The sequence below is a fragment of the Silene latifolia genome, chromosome X (genome assembly GCF_048544455.1).
Source record: "Silene latifolia isolate original U9 population chromosome X, ASM4854445v1, whole genome shotgun sequence".
In the NCBI taxonomy this organism is placed as follows: Eukaryota; Viridiplantae; Streptophyta; class Magnoliopsida; order Caryophyllales; family Caryophyllaceae; genus Silene; species Silene latifolia.
Window position 1 is genome coordinate 294,291,367 of NC_133537.1, and position 25,612 is coordinate 294,316,978.

A 25,612-nucleotide genomic window follows, 5' to 3' on the forward strand; every position below is an offset into this window, starting at 1 on the left:
CTGCTGCGCCTCTTCGTGAGGGCCGCTGCAGCGATTCTCGCTTCTTTTCTTCTTCTTAAATCTCTGTTATTCCGTCTTTCTTATTTGTTTTCGTATGTTTGTCTTCAATTCTTCACCATGATAGTTTAATAAATCACATGTATATAATTTATTCATCATTAATATGTTTTAATCATCATAAGCCCGACTTAAATCCCAAGTAATTCATATTTGCGGGTTTTTCGTCATTTAATATTCAAACCCGGGTTTTAGAGATTCAATTCGTTCATATTGAGTTTCTGGAATTCGTCATTGATATAGTTTTCATCTGTTTATCCATTAATTCGTCATGTTTAGTTTGTTCTATTCGCCGATGTCACTAATTAATCACTCATTAACATCGTCCCTTCACATAATTAATCCGTTTAATTCCGTCTCATTCATGTTTTATTGCTTTTATGACCCGTTCATATGTCAAATAACCTATTAATCACTTTCATCCGAGTAAATATTATCAATCAATCATTAAATTCACCAAATTGTATTAACGATTTGCAGTTCCGGCTTCACAGCCAGAACTCACCCTTGGAACAGAGCGCAAGAATCGCCTGCGCCTCTTCCAGGGCGATCTCTGCTGCGCTTTGTTCGAGATGATTTGTTCTGAACTCCGTTTCTGCCTTGACATAATTAATTAGTTTACGTATTAACTAACTATTATCTGTATTATCACCTTCTGTTCTGTTCGTAATTCTTTCTTTTACTCGTTTTTCTCAAATTATCCGTTTTAAAGGTATTTTCGACATAAATCGCCTATTTCAATGTAATTATTGTAATTTCCATTAATATGATTTCATTATTGTATTTCTTTTATTGTTTGTATGTTTCACATGTAAATGAGTATTAAATCCAACTTCGACTTAATTGTATGCTAAATTACGTGTCAACCGACTTATTTAAATTCTCACATGCTAGGTTTAATCTATGGATGTTGCATTGCATGCATATAGCCGACGATATATCAAGTACGAATAACTTCCCTAATCATTAGTAGAGGCCGCTATCGAGGCGGGCGGGATTAGGTGTTCGATCAAAAGAGCTTCCTAATACGTACCCTCACCCCTTACTCCAGATCTCCGTGAGCACCCGTGTTCATTGGCATCCACGAGAGTCATTCTAGACATAGAATGCTAAGGGTAACGATTGCTTAGTGTTCATGTCACTACTTTGTGTTTTGACATGACACGAGGTATTCGAACGGTTCCAATTTCCCATAAAAATTGGTGGCGACTCCATACAAAATGCAAACGCTTGTTTCGTTTCTCACCAAGCGCCCCCGTGGGCGGCCCGCTGTCCACACATTTGATCAATAAAAGGGAGGGGAAAGTGATCTTTCTTAGTGGCGGCATTCAGCTGTCTGTAGTCTATGCACATCCGCCAACCAGTCACTACTCGAGTAGGTATTAATTCATTCTTCTCATTCTTAACTACAGTTGTCCCTCCTTTCTTCGGGACTACCTGCACTGGACTCACCCATTTAGAATTACCGACAGAATAAATAATACCTGCATCCAGCAGCTTCATTACCTCAGCCATCACGACATCCTGCATCTTACGGGTTCGGCCGGCGCTGACCACCATGTCTGCAAGGTTTGTGATCCTCCTCCAGCTCTATCCTGTGCATACAAATATCGAGACTAATCCCCGTGATATCGTCCAGTGAATAGCCCATTGCTTTCCTGTTTTTCTTAAGTACAGCTAACAAAGAGGTCAGCTGATCATCACTAAGCTTGGCACTAACAATGACTGGATATTGCTCTGTATCGTCTAAGAAAGCATATTTAAGATGAGAAGGGAGAGGCTTACGTTCCGGTACCTTTACCTCAATGGAGCAAAGAGTGCTAATCATTTGTTCCACCTGTTCTCCCTCATGCTCATCTAAATCATCAACAAGCAAATCCAACGCAGCGTCATCGTCGTCTGGGCTATCTACACACTCATCAAAAAGCATAAGAGCTTCTAGTGGGTCCTTCATAAAAGAACTCGACCAGAAGTCATAAATAGACTCGTCAATGATATCGACCGAATAGCAAGTGTCCTCTATCATTGGGTGGGCTAAAATCGGGCAAACTGAATGTGATAGCGTCATCCCCTCTCGCAAGAGTCGACGCCCTTGTCGACATCAATAATGACATTTGTACAAAGGAATGGTCTTCCTAAGATAATTTGGGTCCGAGTGTCCTCGCCTATATCCAAAACAATGAAATCTCTTGGGATGTAAAGCTTGCCTATTTTCACAGCACGTCCTCTAAGACACCTAAGGGCCTCCTAACAGATCTATCGGCCATCTGTAGGGTAATGTTAGTCACTTTGAAATGACTCATCTTGATTTCTTGCAGACAGGAAGGGCATGACACCGACACGGCACCTAAATCGCAAAGGGCCTTATCAATAACCATATTGCCTATGACACAGGTAATAGAAAAGCTGCCTGGGTCTTTCATTTTTGGAGGGGCCTTATTCAATGACAAATTACTAGACTCTTCCATAAATGAAATCGTCTCAAATTCACTCAAATTTCTCTTACGCGTCACAATATCCTTCATAAACTTAGCGTAAGTAGGTACCTGAGTAACAAGTTCGGAAAAGGGGACAGTTACTTGGAGGTTCTTCACGACGTCCACAAACTTACCGTACTGCTGCTCGATTTTTGCGTCCTTCAGACGACTTGGGAAGGGTACCCTGGTAGCGATGAGTGGCCTCGCAACTTTTACTTTACCCTTATCAATGCGTGACGTCTCCACGGCGAGGGAAGATGACACGGTGGCGGTATTAGATAGTAAATTAGGATCCCCGCCACTTAAAATCTTGGATCGAGTACTTTTATCGTCGATCGACCAATTACTTTTCCTATTTCACTCGATCGACCATGTTTATCACTCGATCGAGTGATTTCATCAGCATAGTTACTCGATCGAGTAAGATTGTCACTCGATCGACTAACATTGAATTCTGCACTTCTCGATCGACCACTATTTTCACTCGATCGAGTGGTAGGGTGAGTTAAAGCTTTCGATCGAGTAGAAAGGTCACTCGATCAGTGGTTACAAAGACACGCAGCAAGTATTTCCTTCAAAAACTCGTCTAAATCATCATCGACGAGTTATCGTCGACTATCAAAACCTCGTCTTCTTCATGAGTAAGGTCATTTTGAAAATTCATTGACCGATTGGATCGCAAATTGGAAGAAGCTTGGCAGTGGTCTGTCGCGAGTGTTAAGCTGCGCGACTTGTTCTTTCAATTCCGATATAACCGTTTCTGATTGCCGTGACATCTTTGACATATTCATCATAATGGATTTTAATTCGGCAATTTCTTCTCTTGCAGAAGGAGAGACCGGTTGTGTAATCTGCGTAGAAGGGGTAGAATCATTCTTGATTTCTTCATACATCTGGGAGAAAGGAACTCCCGCTTGTATTTACGATAGGCAAGAACGCGCTCAACACTTTCCATGCATAAGATAGGGTCATGCCCTTCCGTGCCACATCTACCACATGGCTCTTTATGCTCCGTAATAGTAGGCATCTTGGCAAATAAACCTTCAAAGCAACAACTAACCTGCAAGCTAATCAAAACTTTGCAAAAATGAGATCAGTCTCAAGGAATGAATTCCTTGAGACGGGGGACAAACTTAATTAAAGCAACAAGTTTGCGCCACCTCCCCGGCAACGGCGCTAAAATTTGACGTACGTCGCGTACTGTCAAAAATAACCAGCGGCTCTAACTAATATAGCTAGGGAAGTCGGGTCGAATCCACAGAGAGGTAGGAAAATGTCAGCTAAATCTAAGTTCGTCAAGTAACCAAATTGGGGGTTTATAAAATGTGATTTTCTAAACTAAAGAGAATAAGGGAAAGAGAATAAAAGGGAGGAATTAAACAGATAAAGAAGAACAGCTAAGACAATCGGTTCACCATAATCATCCGGTCGAGTAATCTAGGTCTCAAGTCAATGCAAATGCGGTCTAAGGGGTAGCGAACGTCACCTTTCGGTCCTTAATTCACCCTAAAGTGTAAACAGCTTAACTTTCGCCCTCACTGCAATACTCTATTGTTCATTACTAGTCTACCTTTTCCAACCTTTCGGTCCAGGTCAAGGATCACTAAGAATTAAAGGTCTAATTGCGTAGACTCAATTAGGCAATTACAATTAATTGCAGCATTTAACCAACAAAGACAGTACCAGCATTAACCTAATAAATCGATTACTCTCCCTTCATATTACGGATCCCCTATAGTCTTAGCATAGGACAATTAGCTACTCATAACCAATGAATTATCGATAATGACGAATTGATAATTAAAACTAGATATGGTGATAAAACTAATAAGGATTCCAATAAAACAACTATGATAACAATTAAAGAGAAGAAGGGATTAAAGCAATAAATAAAATTAGGAATAAAAGTAGAATGATAATACCAATCGTGTTCCAAATCCGAGTAGTAAGGAGTAAAAGAAGGGCAAAATCCAAAGAACAGTAACAAGAACTAGAGTAAAACCAACGTGAGAGAGAAGAGCCAAGTAACGTAGTTACTCTCCCAGTCTTATACTAAAATCCATTCTCAAACCTAATCTATGGACTAATTACAAAAGCCCATAAATAATTTAGGCGGAATTTGACTAAAACACAAGAAACCATTCGATCGAGTAGAAGTAATCTACTCGATCGAACAGATCATCACCAAACCACTCGATCGAGTAGAAGTAATCTACTCGATCGAGCACCTCTTGCAAAAACTCCTCGATGGGCTCCTTAAACTGGTCGATCGACCAGTCTTGAGTACATAAAGCATTTGATCGAATAGTGAACCACTCGATCGAGCTTTATAGGCACGTTAGGACTTGAATTGCTTCCCGAACTCAGCTCACGCGTCTTCCAAGTGTTAGATTTCCAAGCTCCGGCTCCTTATTTTCCATGAATGCATACAATTGGGACAATTAAGGCTCGATTTAGCTCCTCTTCGGTCAATTCCTGCAAATTACAAATAACGGACCAAAGTAGAATATTCGGGGGTATTTGTAGCCAGATGCTACATAAAAAGCACAGAAATGCGTGTAAAAATGAGGTGAAAACCTTATATAAAAGACACGCATCATCCTTGGTGAGTAGTTTTTGTGAGGGATATTTTTGTGAGGGTAATTTTTGTGGGAGTAGTTTTTGTGGGGTTGATTATTGTGAGGTTGATTATTGTGAGGTGCATGCCAGAATGGTCGCGGGAGCAATCCGTCCCGGTGTGGGTAGTTTTGGGCGCTCGGGGGACTTTCCCTCGGGCGTGGTGGCGGAGGATTGAAGATAAGTCGACGGTAGGCATCGCCAAGTCGGGTGATCCTTTCGGAGAGACTGGCCATGGCTTCCTCAACCTGTTGGAACATAGTGAGCATAGTGGCGGCACTGAACACAAATACCCCGTCTGATGGATCTTTTTCCAAGGCGTTCACCTCGTCATCAACTGGCAGGATGAGGTGTGAGCAATCCAGAGGTGGCTCATCATTGGAGATGGCATAGATTCCCAGAGGATTTGTTTTGTTGTTTGGCTTAGTCGGCGGGGGTAAAGGCAAATCCCCTTTCTCAATCATGTCTTGGATGATGTGTTTGAGTTTGAAGCAGGTTTCAGTATTATGTCCCTTCCCTTGATGGTACTGACAATACGCATTGGGGTTCCAGAAGCGGGATTTATTAGCATCGGTCGGATCCGGGGTGGGTCCGGTTGGTTGTAATTTTCCCTGGTCCATGAGCCTCTTCAGAGCACTTGCGTAAGTTGACCCTATATTAGTGAACACTCTCTAGGGGCGCTCAGCTCTCTTAGCAGATGGTTCAACGAGGTTGACCTCATCGATTTTGTTTGTTTGGTCGTAGGGACGGGATCCGGTTGAGGTGGATCCTTGGTAGCCTCTACCAGTAGTCTTGGCCAAGACACCCTTCCGGAGGTCATCTTCAATGCGTGTACCCAGAATTTGCAGATCCTGGAAGGTCTTGATATTTTGATACCTTAGTAAGTTGGCATACACTAGGTGGAGATTGTTGACGAACTTTTCCACCAAAGTTGATTAACTCGGTTTACTGACCAATTGAGTACTCACCCTCCTCCAACGGGTTAAGAACTCGGTGAACCCTTCCTTATCGTTCTGGGTTAGAACCTCAAGAGTACGGGTATTGGCTTGGATTTCAACATTGTTAGCGTATTGTTTAGCAAATTCAACTGCGACCTCATCCCAAGTGGTAAGGTTTTTCGGATCGAGGGAGTAATACCACTGGCGAGGGATTGGTTCCAAAGAGGATGGAAAGATCCGGGTGAAAAGTTCTTGTTTGACCCCTTTAATGGCCATGTAGTCTTTGAAGGCACAGATATGATTGAGCTGGTCCTCCACTCCTTTGAACTTAGGTACGTCAGTCAGGGTAAAGTTGCGGGTAATTGATCCCCAACAGGCTCAAACCTTCGGTTGTTCTTAAGATGGATATTGTTACCCCGGGCTAGGAGCTGTTCTTCCAAGAGCTTTAGCCTCTTCTCAGTTTCAGTCAGAGGCGGAGCGTTATGTTCTCCAGTTTCTTTGTTTTCTAAGGCGTTGATACGGGTCTCGACGCGATCTAGAGTGACCTTAAGAGCGGTGAGCAGGCTGGCTAGCTGATCAGTCGTGTCATCCCTGTTGTTATCATTGATGTTGTTGTTGACAGACGAAATTGAAGATGGGGCCATGGCTCTGAGGCAGAAAAAAATGGCTCACATTACAACTCAATCCGACACGGTTCGAAGACTGAACGCAGACAACGCAAAGTACGAGACAAAGATCAGACTCAACAAGACGAGGGTGACCGTGTATGGTTCCTCGGTGCTGACTCGATTTATGACGTGACGGTGTTGACCGAACTTTTGACACGAGTCCAACATAACGGCGCGACGCCATTGGACGGGTCTCGTGGTGAGATGACTCATAAGTAAAGACCCATAAGTACGTTTGCTTCGACTCGATAGACACGAGGCGGAATTGGAATGGTGGACTGAAGTTTTCGAAAATAGAAATTTTCAAAAAGATTCATTCGTCGCTTTATGGACGGCTTCCGAAGATAGAGATCTCCGCAAGTCGGTCAGTTGAAAGGGTCGTCTTAAGTTTATTTGCAAAAGACGGTTTGAGTTTGAGTCATCTCGGAAAACAGTGTATTGTTTCCCAGGACGGCTTAGAAATTCAAAATTGTATGTTTTGAAAATCGAGTTTGAAATGTTTGAAGAGGTCTCGGGGATGGTACATGGTCCTCAAGATCTCGAAAGTGTCTCGAGAAAAGGGTGTGTGCTTTTATCCGGATTTGAAAGAGCCATTATCGGCGCGAAACGGGTTAAAATCCGTGTCTAGACGCGGCGATTATAACGGCGTAAAAAGGTGTTTGAAATGGTTGTGAAAAACCGGGTTTCAAAATCGTCATTACGACGGCCTAGAAAGGCGCGTTGAAATGGTTATAAAAACCGGGTTTGAAAATCGTCATTACGACGGACTAGAAAAGCGCGTTGAAATGATTATAAAAACCGGGTTTGAAAATCGTCATTACGACGGCCTAGAAAGGCGTGTTGAAATGGTTATAAAAACCGGGTTTGGAAAATCGTCATTACGACGGCCTAGAAAGGCGTGCAACGGTCGGCGAAAGACCGAGGTTTGAAACGGCCATTATAACGGCGCAAAAGGGTGTTTTTTGAAAGTTTTGAAAATGACACGGAAGGACTTATGATCAAGTAGCACATAAGCACTCACAGTTCATTATATTATGCATTATACTGACACGGGTTTTGGCTTAAGAGGGTGGGTTACAAACCAAGCGATCAAACCCTGATTTGCGAGAGGGATACCAATCCAAACAAAATGTGTAAGGAGGGTGCCCTAGCCTCGTGCTCGAAAGTGATGAAAGCCCTTTGACGAAACAGAAATGTGTAACGTCAATGGTATGCTTGACTCAATCGGGATTCGAAACGCGGGGATGAGAAAACTCACGCCGACGAGACGAGCCAACTGGTCGAAAAGGGTTAGGTTATGGGCCCGGACAAGGAACCCGACCGTGACCGTAATATCAATTAATGCATTCCAACTAAGACCTCGTTCGAGTCTCACCATCTAGGGATCACAAAGACGTAAGTGTCCTAGTTCTCCCCAGCGGAGTCGCCAATCTGTGGACATGGCCCACCTGCGAGCCCACTTTAATCCGTGGACATGCAGCGGTCTTTTGAAAGCCACGCTCGCCGGCGTAAAAATGCTTTCGACCGGATCGTTTTAGATCGGTCGGTTTCGTCTCGGTAAGGGTCTCGAAACGATTAGAGATGTTCGGATTCGCCACCAAGCATTTGTGGGATGCTTGGAACCCGTTCGAAATTCACTTTATACCTCGGTCAAATCGAAGCACAAAGCAGCGTTTGACATAGGTACTAAAGATAAGGAAATCGTCCCTCTTTAGCATCCTATCTCTAGAATGACTCTCGTACGCCCTGGATAAGGTCGTCCACTATCCAAAGTTTCTGAGTAAGAGGTGAAGGTACGTATTGGGAAGCCCTTTAATCAGACACCCAATCCCGCCGCGGTAGCGTATCTCTCTTGATCGATCTTGGTTGGTTGAATGGAAAAGTTGATAAAACGGTTTAAATGCATGAATGCGGATCCAATAATTTAAACCTAACATGTGAGAGCTTTCTAAGTCAGTTAATTTAATCCAAGTATCAAGTATAAGATGTCGGGTTAGATTAATGATTGATTTGCATGCAAGACGGAAATTAAACATCCATTTACCGTATTAGGTTTAGGGTGCATAACGTGATCCTTTTGTCTTAGTAAGGCATTTTGCAAATATGATTTTGGAATAAACAAATAGTCATCTGATCCATCCTATATCCGGGCTAACCGGAGTCGGGATCGTCCTAGACTAATCTTTGGAAAGGGAACAGCCCCGCACTGCAGACGGCTACATGAGGCGCGAGCCAGCCGACGGTGTAAAGGGGCCTCCTCTGGTTCTGAAAATGAGAAATAAAAGGCCTGCTTGAGGCGCGGATCAGCCTACGGTTATATGCCGTGTTCTGACCTTTTGAAAACGTTACAAAACGTATTGAGAAATGGGTATTTGAACCCGATTTGGTTTGAAAGGGTTGTTTAGACCGCATTTGTTGATTTGAAGAACTAGACTCGAATAATCATCATTATTTTGATAATATTCGGCGTCGGGTTCGATTTGACAAGCTTGACATGAATAGTTTTGAAAATGATTATGAACTAATTGTTTTAAGTTCATTTGACTATAATTAGTCGATACTCATCATCGTACCCGAGTTAAAATCCGGCATGGTATGTAGAACTAAGGATGACTTTGTGTTGGTGACTAATATATTTGTTTCGAAAATGTAAAGAAATGATGAGAGGCTTTAAAATACCTCCCAAAAATGAAATAAAAGGCTTTAAAATACCTTTTAAATGTCATTAACCAAATATTATCACCGAAACACGGATTTAACCGTCATGGTATGAGGAGCCAAGGGAGAAAAATGTTTTATGGTTAAAACAAATATAATCAAAAGGGTTTGAAAATATTTGAAATGGTAAAAACCGAATACAAATATGAAAATGAATTAAAGGGGAAAGACGAGAACAAACACGGTTGATCTCTGACCTGAACACCCCATTTAGGCGCGGGCAAGCCGGCGAACCAAGGGGCTTCTGCCTCAGACCAAAAATCAGTTTTGGCTCGTTTATCCCATGTTTTGGTTCATATTATGCACATTTTAGCATGTTATAGTCATGAAACAAATGAAAACATGATAAAAAGAGGATTTTTACACCCTCATACTTACATGTTTGGTTATGGCGAGTGACCGACGTAAGTGTAACAACTCGTTTGGTCGGAAAGAACTCGGTTTAAAACCGTTTTGGTAAGTAAAAAGAGTGTTTTAATATTAGTGACGGTGTAGTGGTCGAAGTGGTCGGTCAAGTGATTTAATGCACGATGACGGTACCAAACAATGTGTAAGGCTTGTATTTACGATCGGTAGGTCGTAAATACGCGTCGGATTGTGACTTAAGAAGTCGAGTCGAGAATTTTAAGGGAGAAAAGAGGGGGCGGACACTCGCGTAAGTTCTCAAATGGGGGCATTTGAGGGGTATTTATAGGAAAATGAGTGGTTGTGTGAGTTTTGAGCGACGTGGCCACCTGGGCTGCTCAAAGAGGCGCGAGCCACGTCGCGGGTCTTCGAGGTGTGTTGTCGCTTTCACACAAATGCAATCATGATTTGTTCTATCCTAGGTTTTGTAGTCATATGTTTGGTACTTGACCAAACATAAATCCGGGAAAACTTAAGGTAGAAGGTTTGAAATGTTTTGTTTTTAGTGGTTGACTCGGTTTGACTCGTTGTTGGAGTCGGGATTTGAATTTTTGAGTCGGTTTTTGGTCCGGTGTCGGTTTTGACTCTAGTTAGTGTCATTGCGACCCCGTCGTCGTGCATTAAACACTCCAGGTATTTTTGAAATGTTTTGAGATGTTTTATTTTCGAAATCGTTTTAAGTTTTCCGACGTAAAGTTGTACACAAATTGTCGATCAAACGCCGCGATTCCAAAACATGTTATAGTCCGATAATCATCGGGTGTTTGTCGGAGTCTCAGCAGATATTGGGTATCTACAGTATGACCAAACTAGTCGATTGTCCTCTTAACTAATTAGAGTCATGTTACAATTCTTTCACCATTTAAACAAAGTCCACTTGCAGTAGTTGGTCCAAATCAACAAGGCTTAGAGTTCCATCATCATAGAACCTCTATGAGTGTTTCTCGTTTGCTGTTCATAAGACAATGTTACGTTGTAAGCGCGTAAAACTCAAATCATAAGACGTAAACCCTTTGTATTTCATGTCATAGATGAGATTGAACAAAACTAAAATTGTCTTAAAAAAAAGAGAGAACAACATTTGTTCTTCATAAAATATTAATTCAAATTATGTCCATACATGAAAGAATCAATATTCTGCTAGTGACAGATGCAAGAATAACTTTTATTCAAATCTAGTTTTGAACAATATAACATTCAAATGAATGACTTCTACGCATAATCCAACAACATTTGTTCATTATACACGTAGATTTATTACATTCTTTACCATTATCCTACTACCACAGGTCATTACATTTATAATGTAAATAACATCTTTGGTATCTTATACCTTATAGTAGAATATTCGTAGTAACTTTTACTTCTATAACATGCATACTTTAGTTTGAAGTTAAACTTCAATAACTTTCGCAGATTTTCGAGACATTTCTAGAAGCTATCTTTCTAATACTATTTGTCATTACAATAATGCATGTAATCACTAAATGATTTCCGTACCTAGTTAGACATTGATCTTCAGGTTGGACTTGACAACGATTGTGCTTTCCGTTACCATTACCAGTGTCTAAGCTCATATCTCAAAGTCTCTTTACTGATGAACTCAAAGAACATTAGTTTCCGATTCTTCTTGATATGAGATTCAATTGTCACTAAGTGAGAAATTAACTTAAGTTACGTGCATCATTTATAATGAATTGAATATAACTTAAGGTACAATTGAAACAATTTTATTCACCAACATTTGATAATAAGGATATCCAATTACTCCAAATTATCAATATAATTATGTCATAAGAATGACAAGTGGACTAAAGCTCTGTTTGGCAAAACTAACTGAAAAGGTACCTGAAACCTGAGAAGGTACCTGAAACTTGATAAGATAGCTGAAACCTGAAAAGGTAGCTAAAAATTAGGAGCTGATAAGGTAGCTGCTTTTTATTAAAAGTGTTTGAAAACTAGCTGATAAGGTAGCTGATTTTTATTAAAAGTGTTTGAAAACTAGCTGAAAAGGTGGCTGATATTTGATAAAATGACGTAAAAGGGCATGGCTATTATTGCTATCGTTTATATTTTTGATATTATTCTTGTGTTATTATTATTGGCGTTGTTAGTAATAAAGTCATAATGTAGTTTTTTCAATATATTTGCGCAAGTCTCCAACATGTTTCAAAGAGAATGAGAATAATAATTAATATATCACGATTAGGTAAAAGAAAAAAAAATTCAAACAATTTTTCATCGAAAAATGTATTCTATAGATACAAAATTAGTTCTCTATTAAACTTATACACACACAAAAAAAATTAATCTTTCGATTTTTTTCGGTGAAGTGTATTGAAAAAATTTGTTTAACGGTTGTTTGTGTTATTTGGGAGAAGTATTGAATGAGGTTTTAATTGACAAAATTAAAAAAAAACAAGGATAAAATAGGTAGATAAAAAGGAATCAGGTACCTGATTTTCCAAATGCTACATGAGATAGCATTTCATTTCAGGTACCTTTTTTGGTCAAAAGAGGTAGTTGTCAAACACTCTAAAAAAAATAAGGTACCTGATTTTTTTTGACAAAAAAAGCTACTTGAGGTAAATCAGGTACCTGAAGTGTACTGCCAAACGGAGCCTAACTGGATCATCCGATATATTTTTCTCACTAAGCGGGAACAATTCTATTAGCATTGAATATGGTTTGGTAAAATTCTCTTTTGAAAATAAAATTCACTCTGCATAATTAAGAACAATTTTCAAAGAAACCAATCTATGAATTTGAACGATTCAAACTTATTTGAAAAACATGACAACAATTACCAACAACTAAATCAGTATAATGACCAGTTTTATTCAACCTGACTACTATTCGTATAACTCAAACTCAGCTCTTTTCGAACCCGACTCAATTTGTTCAGCTACTGGACTGCAATCTGGACTTCCTCACGCGAGTTCGACCCTACCCCCGCCACATACTCGTATTAATTTTCACGTCACCATCGAGAATTGTATCACTTAAGTTTTAGTAATTTGAGTATTTTAAGAACTATCTACTAAGTTTAGAATTCTCAATGATGTTTTTATAAATAAAGGGTATCACGTAGAATACGAAAAAACCACAAGGGTATGACATGGAAATCACGGGTGAACTAACCTCAAAAGAGAGACACACACATCTAACTAGAGTTGGCAAACTTTACCCGGCCCGACCCGCCTGAAAATCGATCTGATAGAACCGAAAAATTAGCAACCCGAAATCGACCAATCCCGACACCCGATACGCCCGATAATCACTGAGCCGAACCTATACCTGGCAAACGTGTCAATCTGGTCGTGTCATTTCGAGTTGGGCTGGGTCATTTCAGGTTCTGGTCATTTTCGGTCAGCTATTATCAAGTTATTTATGAATAATAATCAGCTTGCAACAATAAACATTCGGGTCAGGTTATACTACGTCGAGTCAAATTCGGGTCTTGAGTTCATGTGTCGTGTCGGGTCGGGTTATTCGGAGCTGGTCAATTTTACCAGGTCTACTCGAACTCAACCCGAGCGGATATTGACAAGATAGATGACCAGACAATTATTAAGCTTGATATTGATCAAAATGAAAGCGATTTAATGTTTACCTTGATATATTTGACGTAATAATATAGTAAGTAAACTAAAATAAAGGCATAAAACTAAATTTAATAGTAAAAAAATTGAAGTAATGCGATAATATAACTATACCCGATAATGACCAAACGCAAACCCAACCCGACACATCAATTGCTTTGGAATTACCCGACTCGATGCTAACCCGATATGACCGAACCCGGCACCACCTAACCCGACCCGACCGACCCAATTGCCTCCCCTAGATTTTTCTTTCGGATAATTCACGCGGTACCCCTGAAGTTTGCCACTTTTGCACGAAATACCCAAATTTTTTATCCGAAAAACTTAAAAGGTCATAAATCGTGTTTACGAGTTCAGAAAGTAACGATTTTTTTTTCCAAATCGCTTATCTTTCCGAGAACTACAATTTGGGAAAAAAAAATTGTCGCATTTGGATCCGTTGCTACGATTTATTGTGCGTCAAAGTTTTTCCGACCGAACAAACTTTGAGTGATCATATCTCTTGGTCACGAGTTCCAAGCACGTCAAATTTTTTTATCAAATCATAGTTCTTGGAAAGATGATCGATTTGAAAACAAAAAATTTCACTTTCTGAGTTCGTAAACACGAGTTATGGCCTCTTTAAATTTTCCGGATCAAAAATTTGGGTATTTCGTGCAAAATGGCAAACTTTAAAGGTACCATGAATTATCTTTTTTTTGTTTTGTTTTGGCAGTTCCTCCTCTAGATTCTAATCAAACGGTTACTGTAAACAAAACTGAAGCTTTCGATAATGTCGGGAGTCCACTCATGACTCCTTTTCTTTTCTCTCTTCAACCTTAATTTCCATCTTAATTTTCTTCCAAATCCCAGAAATGCCCTCCTCAAAAGGGCCTAAAATCTTCAACAACCGCTCATCACTTCCACAATACTTCCCTCGTAAACCAACTTCCCAGATCATCTGCATCCTAATCCTAATCACTCTACTAATCTTTGGTTATCTTGCAATCTCAAGGACCCTTTTGGGGCATAACTGTCATTCTACACTACCCAGATCAGTTTCTGTAGTATGGGAAAGAACAGAAAGCAGTAACAAGGATGGTTCTCTATTGGTTAAGGGTGATGTTAAGAGGCATAAAGTGATGGCTTTTGTTGGGATTTTTACTGGATTTGGATCTGTGGGACGGCGTCGGGCGTTACGCCAAACTTGGTTGCCTTCTGATCGTGATGGTCTTCAAAGGTTGCTCCTTTTTCATGTTTTCCTTGTCATTGACGCCCTCCGTCTCAATCATCTGTTTGCCTTCTGATCGTGATGTTTTCATGTTTTATTAGCTTATGTTATGAAGTGATCTTACAATGTTGCCATTGTTTCAAATTTAGTACTTGTTTTTGAAATTATGTAGGAAGTATAGGCTGGGTGTAGTGAACTTGATTAGATGGTCTCATTGTTTTTTGTTGAGTGAAATTATTTATGTTGTTTGCATATCCAATGAAGAAATCCTTGATGTTGCTGGAAGTTTAATTAATTGTGGTGATTCATAGTTTTTCGTTATTTAAGAGAAATGTTGATGTTGATGACTATGTCTAGCGCTTAGATTAACTGGGAAGAAGTCAATTAAGTTATTGTAGTGTTGAAATTCAGGAACGAGAGTCCTAGACAGCGTAGTCTGGCCAGAAAATTTGATCAGTGGGGTCTTAACGTAAATTTAAGAACCACCCATAACATAGAGGGGTTCTACGCAGTAAAAAATCAGTACAATTGTACATATGCGGGCATATGATACGGTAAATCTACAAAAATCTGTGGGGTCTCAAGACCCCATTTCTCATAAGGTGGCTACGCTACTGGTCTGGACTAAACCTGATGGCTCACACAAAGATATTAAAAATGTTGACGAGTAAAGGCCTAAGGGAGTGTTTGGATTGAGAGATTTGGAGAGAAAAGAAAGGGAGGGAGAGTAGGGGATTTAAAATCCCTTGTTTGGATAACAATTAAGGATGGAGGGAAATGGAGGGAGAGGGATTTGGAGGGTTCCATTTTCCCTCCTCCAAGACAAATCAAAATATCTCTATAATAGGCAAGATTTGGAAGGAAATTGTATCCAAATACCCACAACCCATCCCCCTCCCCTTCCCTTCCCTCCCTTTCCCTCCACTTTTGCTACCCAAACGCACACTAAACTTTTCAGCAACTTGGGTTGAAGAGGGAATGGGGAAAAAGAGTTTTCCTTCCGAATCTTTCCTATGTTGGAAAGATTTTAATTTGCCGTGTAGGAGGGAAATGGAAGGATAATATTTTCCCTCCCCTCCAAATCCCTCCTACTCCATCCCGGTGTGAGTTGGTAATTAATTCGTTGCTTCATGCTAGAAAGGCCAATCCAAATCTTTTTTTTTTTTTTAATATCAGAAGTTTTTAAAGTATATCAGGGAAGGCAAGGAAAATAATAAACGAAATAGTCCTTGAAGCAAATCTGGTAGCTACCTCACTCTCCTGGTCTTCTTGTGGCACTGTGTTGCTTAATGTGTGTTAACATTTTGTTGATAGTTTACTCTTGCATATAAATGAAATTGGCAGTTTTTTTCACAAGTATGTTATACTTCCTAACATGAGATCATTGTTGCAGATTAGAGGAAGCTACTGGTCTAGCTTTTAGGTTTATTATTGGCAGAACTAATGTCCAGTGGAAAATGTCTGTACTTAAAAAGGAAGTTGCTCAGCATGATGACTTCATTCTATTAGATATAGAGGAAGAGTATAGTAAGCTCCCATACAAAACGTCAGTGCTAATAAATGTAAATAATAATCCTCGTGATTTTCGTTTGTGGTTGCACTCACAAGTCACAAATGTTTCTTCTACAGGCTAGCTTTCTTCAAAGCTTCATATGCCCTGTTTGATTCTGAGTTTTACGTAAAAGCAGATGATGACATATATCTGAGGCCAGGTAACTATCTTTGTGACGTGGTTTGTCATTGCCTATTCAATGCATCCCTTTGTTGGCTGATAGCAAATGTATTGTTCTTGTATGTTTGTCTTGGTAGATCGCCTTTCACTCTTGTTGGCAAAAGAGCGGTCTAACCCTCAAACTTACATAGGATGCATGAAAAAGGGACCAGTCTTCACTAATCCGAAACTCAAATGGTAAGTGGTGTAGTGCCAACACGTTATTCTTTCAGTTTGACAAATTTGTGCAATTTTAATGTAAGAGATACCACAATGTGGTTAAGGGCAGTTGAGTTATGCTACGTCGAAATGAGTTGTGTTTGAGAGAAGATGCTACCTTTTTCTATCTTTGCCTCGTCCATTTCTTAAATTTGTTCAAAATTTCCCTCACAAGATACAACAGATGTAAGTAAATGAGACAGACAGAGGATTACATTGTGTCAAGTCACTCCAATGTAGAATAATGGGTGCAGAGTTCACTTATTCTAATACATAAGTGCATGTCTGAAGGAAGCTACGGGAACTGCATTTTAATACTGATTCTTGGTAGAACTGAAGCCAAATAGTATATCAGTATTCGCTGATGGCATAACGCGTAAGTTAGCTGAGCTGGCAGTCTTAAGCCTTGACTGATTAGGCAATCCAAATTTTTTTGTGTTACCTACATCTGTTATTAAGTTAGGGATGCGTAATAATGAGGTTTTTATTTTTCGCTGATGGTAATGGCTATAACTTACAAGAGAGCAATTCTGATGAATCATTAGGTGCTAATGTATTCATCAACTTTCCTTTTATTACGGCATCCTTGGGTCTCTATTTGATTTGTTTATTTATTTATGTTTTGCAGGTATGAACCACTATCCCATCTACTTGGGAACGAGTATTTTCTCCATGCCTATGGTCCTATATATGCCCTCTCTGCTAAAGTTGTCAGGACCTTGGTTGCCTTAAGAAATGACAGGTAATTTTGCTTCATGAACTACTAATATTTTTAATTGATTCCTGTTTGCTACCCGGAATATTCGTTGTTAACTGAAGTACATGTGTCCAATATGGCTATTAAAACTCAATGTTACCTAAACAGACAGGAAACCCTTAAAGCAGCCATGTTTGACCCCATCTCTCCTTGTTGTTTCTCCTGGGACCTGATACACAGTATCATCGACTACAGTCGTATCCAAGTTGTCTGGTTATATTTCCTTAAATTCTATTCCCTAAAATTGGAGAATCCATACTTCAAAAAAATTACTTGGGTCTATAGTTATTAGTCGTATAACTAGTTTTGAAACCCGTGAAAAATCACGGGTCCTATACAATTTTCTTTTTTTATTAATACTACTTGTATAAAATATATTTTGATTTGAAAACATTGCAGACGATAAAATAGGATGTAAATAATGAGATTGAACATACTAACACGGTAATATAAACAATAATAATAATAATATTAGATTAGTGGGGAATAGAGGCATTGTATTTGTCGTTAAAATGTGGGTCTTTGTAAAAGATACAAAAAAAATCTAATCATGAGTAACTCTTCTTCTCCTCTATTAACAACCTAGTAAATTAATGGGATTTAGGCATTTAATAGAGAGTTTTTTTTAATGTATATGTTGAACGGATGTTTGCTCATTGCTACGATGATTCATGATTTATGTTAACTCGTAAATTCAGTAATGATTTGCATTCTCAATTCATCATACTCAAATTAAATAGTCTAATTACATGTATATAGACATAAGTTGTTTATATAGAAATCAATGATTAATACTTATACATGGGTTATGTATTATGTAACTTCAAAATATTGGTGCTCCGGAGATTGAGGAGTTTCTTATTAACCGTCAATTTACCAACGGCGGTCAAGTTTTTCTCGTTCCATAGCTAAAAGAAAAATCGCCTAACAAAGTGAATGAAGTAAGACTAATATAGTAATTGAATACATTGAATACGTGTGTCTCCATTTCAAATTTAATTATGATTTGATGGTTTTTTTTTTCTCTTGTAAGAATTATCTGTCAATGTTGTGTCGATACTATCACTACAACTAAAAGGCCAAGAATAACTAATAGGCTAAAACCTTAGCATAATTATTGGAACAAAAATAGATAGGCTAATATCAATTAAAATGAACGACATAAAAATACATCCTCAATATGGTGATTACTCCATTCAGCTTCATATTTGATCATCCATATGAACACATCCTCCAACATCAACTATCGTGTTAACTGATATTGAACTAATATCTTAAATAAAAAAATTAATAATTCTTAAATTGTGTTCTTTACTCACCGATTGTCATGTATTAATAATTAAAATAGGAAAATCTCCCAAAAAAAGAAATTCCAAGAAAAAAAATGAGAAACATCATGCTACCTCTTAAAAAATCCACATATTTGTCGACTGTCATTTGCACGTATTGATCTCCAAGTATGTCATGCTCCTGAAAATTCAATCAATTGTACAAATTAGTATTATGCCAAAATAATTTGTACATGAAATACAAAATTGTATAAGATATACCGAGTATATGTAAAATATTATCAAATGAGTTTTGTATTAATAATTAAAATACGAAAATCTTCCAAAAAAATTCCAAGGAAAAAAAATGAGAAACATCATCCTCTTAAAAAAATCCACATACTTGTCGATTGTCATTTGCACGTATTGATCTCCAAGTATGCCATGCTGCTGAAAATTCAATCAATTGTACAAATTAGTATTATGCCAAAATCAATTGTACACGAAATACAAAATTGCATAAGATATACCGAGTATATTTAAAATATTATCAAATGAGTTTGACCAATATAGTAAAATCTTATCATGGAAAAGAGAACATGAGAAAAACGAATTAGTTGTAGGTTGATAAAAAATTATAATAAAAATGCATGTCTATTGTTGTGCTCATGGAATAAACATTATCATCTCAAGAAAAAAAGTATTGTAGTAATTAAGAAGTCATAATATCATCAAAAGTTTTAAGGTAAACTAAAAATATGAATCATTATAAAGAAACTTAAGAAATGAGTTATGGAGAAAGAAGATGAAAAGTATGGTTAAATGCTTGTGGTGAATTGAATAAAGTATTGAAGTGGAAGAAGATAAAAAGTTATTGTCTTCTTTAATTTTTTCTAATATTGTAATTGTAAGAATAAATATTAGGGGACATAAAAGAAAATAATTATGATGATGAGACTTGTAATATGACTTCTTGAAATCATGTTGTTATATCACATGTCATTTAAAAATGTACTCAATGTTAGTCTTTTTATACTATTTATTATATAGATTTTAAAGAAATAAATAAATGTATACTTTAATTTTTATGATTTGTGTTAATATGAAAAAATTTAACCGATTCACTAACATCTATGTTCTCTTCCAAAATTTTCAATTAAAATGTGAAATATAATTGTAAATTATGAAACTTTTATGTGAATTTTGGTAAGTTACATCTTTTTTTGGTTTTTTTAGCTTATCAAATCATAAATATATACATTTAATTTAAGAATATTAATGATATCTTTTGATTTTCTTTATTTTTATGTTACACAATATGTAAAGACATTTTTGTAAGGACTTTTAGTAATCATTCATTTTTTTTATAAGAATTATATCAAATAAACAATAATCTAATAATAATTAATCAATAATTAAATAATCAATAGAAATTAATAGAAATTAATGGGATATAAAATACTAAATGTTAATGCCGTGTGAAATTAAATTAAATGCTTTAATCTAAAATGTTAACTATATTGTATAGATATACTTAAGTATTTACAGAATTTGTTTGTAAATTACTTAAATTATATAAATATTTTCTTATCCATATATTTTATATTTTCCAAAACCTTACCCTTTACGTGAAATAATTTCATGAACTAAATACACGGTATTATTACCCTTTTAAAATTCTATTATTAGTGTTTAATTTCACTTAAGTATTTACAGAATTTGTTTATAAATTATTTAAATTAAATAAATATTTTATTTTCCATATATTTTATATTTTCCTAAGAAAATATTTTATATGATCTTTAATACTCAATTGTCGATTAAGTAGTTCCGTAAAACATATTCTATATACAAAAAAGTTATAGTAACAACAATAGTGAATTAATGATTTTAAAAAAAAGTAATGAATTAGTGATAATACAATTTTTTTTTTCAACTTCATTTATTCATCTTCGTTCTTAATTTCTTATGTATTCAGTTTTTTTTATTTCGAATACATATAATACTACTCCATATGAAATATTTTGAAATTATTAACTTATAATTAATGCGTATTTTTTTATTATAGTTTTTTTTTTAGTTATTAAATTTAAAGCTAATGGAAAATGGATGGATTTTTAAAGGAAATAAGTATTTTAAATTAATGCAATATAATAATTAATTGGATAATCCATGTCATATTAGTTTGCCAAGTCACATTGTTACGTGGCTTTTTTTCATCCCATGTGGCATTGTCTACGTGACATTTTTAGGCTAGCCTTTTAATAGTATTTATAGATATTTCTTGTTGGAGTTTCTAGAATAACGTTGTGATGGAGAGTCACATATAGGTCAACATCTTCTCTTATGGTTTTCGATGATTGTTATGACTTGTAAAGTTGTAAGAGTTGTGACTGTCAAACAGGCTCGTTACAGCTCTTCATTTACTGAAGGTGATCTTTCACTCTGAATTCCATTTTTTTTTTTTTTTACCATGATCACATTATGGACATTTACATTTTCTGTGCTTGAGGTTGAAGAGGTGTGATATAGGGAGAGTATATGGTTTAAATAAGGTTTACTCCCTCCATTTATTTTATATTCACTATATTTATAAATAACACAAAATTTAAAAAAGGTGCTCGTGAGAAGGGTATATATGTCAAAGTGGTTGGAGACTGTGAACAAGCAATTGGATGGACAATGGAACCCCGACTTTGTGAGGGTATTGTTGTCTTTTTACAGTCAAAATTAATTTTCAATTAAAGTCGAAACATTGTGAATTGGTTTGAGTGTGACCCAAAAGGCAAACTTAGTGAATTAAAATAAATGGAAAGAATGTAATGAATCAATTGAATGAAGTACAAGGTATAAATATGAATTGTATAAATTGGCGTTTTACCTGGATGTCAATAAAGGTCTAATATGGATTTTGTCTCACGGGGGAGTCTTTAGGAGGTTGGGGTTCAGGTTCACAACATGTCCACAAAATTTGATATGTTACCATCGTGTTTCAGTTTCCGGATGTTTAGCAACGAGGATGTTACGATTGGTTCCTGGATGCTTGCAATGAATGTCAATCATGAGAACAATCATGAATTATGTTCTCCAGAGTGTACGTCAACATCCATTGCTGTGTGGGATATACCTAAATGTTCAGGTTTGTATTCTAGCTTCTAAAGTACTACTTTAATTTAAATTTGTGTCTGGTGTTGGGTCCTTTTCCTTCTATGTCATACAGATAATCTGTGGATTTGTGTTAATAAAGCATTAATATCTAAGAATATTGAATAGAATTGGAGTCGTCATGTAGCTTCATCTCCATCTTCTCAAGTCATTTAGGTTGGATCTGTTAGGTATGCTGTTATTGTATCATTTCGGAAAGATTCCGGTTCGAGTGGGGTCATTTTCGGGTGAGTGATTACAAGTTAGGGTAGTATTGGTGACATGCAAACTAAGAAAGAGGAAATAGATATGCAACTAATATAGCAAAAAGAAAACCATGTATAATCATTTCAATTTTTCTCGAGAAGTAATTTTATAAAACTGACGCAAGTAGTTCAAGACACCTCCCCTCTTCCCAAAGGCGTGAGGATCCTATTGTCGGCATTGTGAGGGATCCTATTGTCTAAGGGATGGAATGATGGATCCTCATATAACTTGGAATGCAGGACTTTGCAGCCCAGAGACAAAAATGGGGGAGCTTCATAAAAAGGAAGAGTGTTCCGGAAGCCCTACCGTTGGAGAATAGCATTCTGTTGGTTCTCTGTAAATCTCCGACAGATCCCTCTTCGTGAGCCAAACTTTTGAGCGATTTGTCATGACAAGGCCTTCGTTATTTTGGACATCTAGATTAGCTGAGCGCACACACAGCTATTTTTGAAGGTATACAACCCTGGGGAGCTGTAGATTTGTGAATTTTAGCATTATATAGAGTACATCTTTGGTACCTGCTTGTTTCTCTGGAGCTGTGATTTTCCCATTTTCAAGGAAAGGGTTTTGTGAATTGATATGTTCGGACCTAGATTATGAATATCAAACACTTGGTGGTTTTATCCGCTAAAATCATTAATATTGGTGAAATAGGGTGGATCCTCATATAAGTTCAAATATTAGACATTTAATTTCGCTTCAAGATATGCTCATTCATATATTTTTAATGTAAAAATCAATTACTTACAATGAAGATTTGTCGAAACCAAATAAAACAAATGATTGGGATGGAAAAAGTATGACTATTTGATAATTGACTAAAAAAATAATGTAAACGTTATTGTTAGATAAAGTAATTATTGAGCATGAATTAGCTAATCCAAAACAACCTTAAGATTAGAAGTTGAGGAGAAATGATGATCTAGGTTGCACGGACACTCCTCTTAATCGACGTTTCCGTGTCGGACACGACACTCGTCGGACACACGTCAAAATGTGTCGGACACTTGTAAAGCCGTGTCCAACTTTCATCTTTTATTTCGGCACATATCCGACACGTGTCCATGGTTTTTGAGCCGTGTCCATGGTATTTGGACACACCTGGCCTCCAAACGGAATCAAGTTGAATTTAAGTTAAATGGCGAAAATTGTTATACGGTTAAATTTGATGGGAAATAAGTTGAATTGGAGACAAATGATATTATTTAGACTAGTAATGAGATGTCGAAATAGAATGATTATAAGTTGGTTTTGGTTTTGGAAATGAGAATGAGTTATAATTAACGTAAGTTTTACTTTCACTTATTTAAATTTAATATTCAATACTTTTTCAAAAATAAAATCACACATATATAACTATAAAATCGGAAAATTCACGTGGTACCCTAGAACTTTGCCATTTTGCACGTGGTACCCAACTTTTTAAGTTTGTGCACATGATATCCTTGAGATTTGATTTTTAAGCACAACGTGTCCTTTTTATTGTTCTTAAAATTTTCAATTGAACATAAATCATAGACCAGAAATCGGAATTGACAATTTTTTTTTCAAATTGATTACCTCTTCGAGATCTATAAAATGATAAAACGAAAATGGTTATTCGGGAATTTAAGATCGAAGATATGGTTAATTTGATATTTTCATTAAAAAAAGCCCTATAAAATGTCAGTCGACAATTTTGTTTTTAACAAATCGTAGATTATGATGAGATAATCATTTTAGGAAAAAAAAATTGGCCGATTCTAAATTCTGGTCTAGGAGTTATGCGCAATCGAGTTTTCTAATAGCGACAAAAAGGGCATGTTGTGCATGAAAATCAAACATGAAGGGTATCATATACACAATTTTAAAAAGTTGGATACCACGTGCAAAATGGCAAAGTTTGAGGGTACCACGTGAATTTTCCGCTATAAAATATATATTTTATTAAATTTAAATGCCGTGTCCCGTGCCCTAAATTTCATGGGATGCCGTGTCACTGTCCGTGTCGTGTCCGTGTCTGTTTTGGTGTAACCTAGATAATGATAAGGAAATAGAATGAACGTGTCAGGAATGTAGTGGGCCGGGTCTTAATCATGGGTTGGACCAACCTTTCTGGTACAATGCTACAAGCTCATCACATTCATCCCACTACACTTTACATTCCACAAGGGTCGTGCTAAAGATCGTCGACACTTTTACTAATTATCGTCGACAATTAACACATCTTTCCAATATTGCCCCCATTAATCCCATTTGTCTCTCTCTCTCTCTCTCTCTCTCTCTAATCTTTCTAAAACAAAAAAGATGGTTTTTTGGAAAAAAATCGTAATTTAATTTACGAACTTTTCGATTAAAACGGTTTTAAACATATCGACTAATGACGGTAACAACGATCAAGCTAGTAACGATGTTCAAGAGATATGTATACGTTTCAAGTTTATGATTTGACGAACGGATTAGCGATTATCGATCCACGCACCCAAAACTAATTTAAGACGGAAATTAATAATTTTTTTTAAAAAAAAAAAATTTGTTGAAAAAGGGTCTGGATGAAGAAATTTTTCGTCCAGACCAAGGTCCGGACAAAGATATTTTTCGTCCAGACCATGGTCCAAACAAAAATATTTTTCGTCCAGACCCAGGTCCAGACGAAAAATATTATCGTCCGGGGAATTTTTTTTATTTAATTTTTTTTTTTTAAAAATAATTTTTTTTCCGGACGAAAATATTTTCCGTCCGGACGAAAATATTTTTGTCTGGACCATGGTCTGGACGAAAAATTTCTTTGTCCGGACCTTGGTCTGGACGAAAATGTTTTTCGTCCGGAATTGTTTTTTTTATTTTTTTTTTTGAAAAAAAATCATTTTCTGACTTAGATTTAATTTTTGGTGAGGTAATCGATAATCGTTAATCCGTTCTAACAATAACGATTCTATTCTAAACTACCTAAATCTACTAACTAATTACAAAATTTTTAAAAATTAAACTAGTTTAGATTACTTGTCGTCGATTTCTTGAATTTGCTAAGGGAATTGAAGCGGTGGTGACGGAAATGTCGTACTTGAAAAAAAAAATGTTAATATATGGGAGCTTTAGAGTGAGGGGTAGATTAGGAAAGTCATTACAAATTGTCGACGATAATTAGTAATGTGTTGACGATCTTTAGCAGGCAGGTTCCAAGAACCTTTCTAAGAGCACACCTTTTTGTAATTACTATAATTACTAGTATAGGACCCGTGCTACAGCACGACATTTTTAAGATTAGGTTTATAAAGAGGAGAATTCAATAAAATTATTTTTGGCATAAAATATATGATACTTTTAGGTTAATGTTATAATATAGTAGATATAATATTAGCAAGGAGGAAAAAAATAAAGTTTATTACAGTAAAAGTATAGTTGAAACTAAGTTAGTCTTGTTCAAACTATTAATAATAATACTATAATGTTAAATCATTAAGGGGAACTAATTTAAGAAATTAAGTTAATTGTAAATTATAATTAAAAAGACCTATTATCATTATAAAAAAAACGGTAGAAATAATATACTACGCGTTTAAAGAGAGGATT

General features: G+C 36.8%; 1 protein-coding gene across 1 annotated transcript; it reads left to right on the forward strand.

Moving 5' to 3' along the window:
• Window positions 1-14,189: 14,189 nt before the first annotated feature.
• Window positions 14,190-22,763, forward strand: LOC141617010 (putative beta-1,3-galactosyltransferase 14). The gene is made up of 7 exons (XM_074434177.1): window positions 14,190-14,703; window positions 16,088-16,240; window positions 16,324-16,406; window positions 16,504-16,603; window positions 17,253-17,366; window positions 21,646-21,788; window positions 22,300-22,763. The coding sequence occupies exons 1-7, from the start codon at window positions 14,339-14,341 to the stop codon at window positions 22,377-22,379; spliced, it is 1,038 nt and encodes a 345-aa protein (XP_074290278.1). The 5' UTR covers window positions 14,190-14,338; the 3' UTR covers window positions 22,380-22,763.
• Window positions 22,764-25,612: the final 2,849 nt, after the last annotated feature.

Excerpts from the sequence above, each read along its gene's own strand:
- LOC141617010 (XM_074434177.1), top strand. The coding sequence starts at position 14,339 with ATGCCCTCCTCAAAAGGGCCTAAAATCTTCAACAACCGCTCATCACTT. Across the intron at positions 14,704-16,087 it reads GATCGTGATGGTCTTCAAAG|ATTAGAGGAAGCTACTGGTC; the intron begins GTTGCTCCTTTT and ends TCATTGTTGCAG. Across the intron at positions 17,367-21,645 it reads GTTGCCTTAAGAAATGACAG|TTTCCGGATGTTTAGCAACG; the intron begins GTAATTTTGCTT and ends ATCGTGTTTCAG.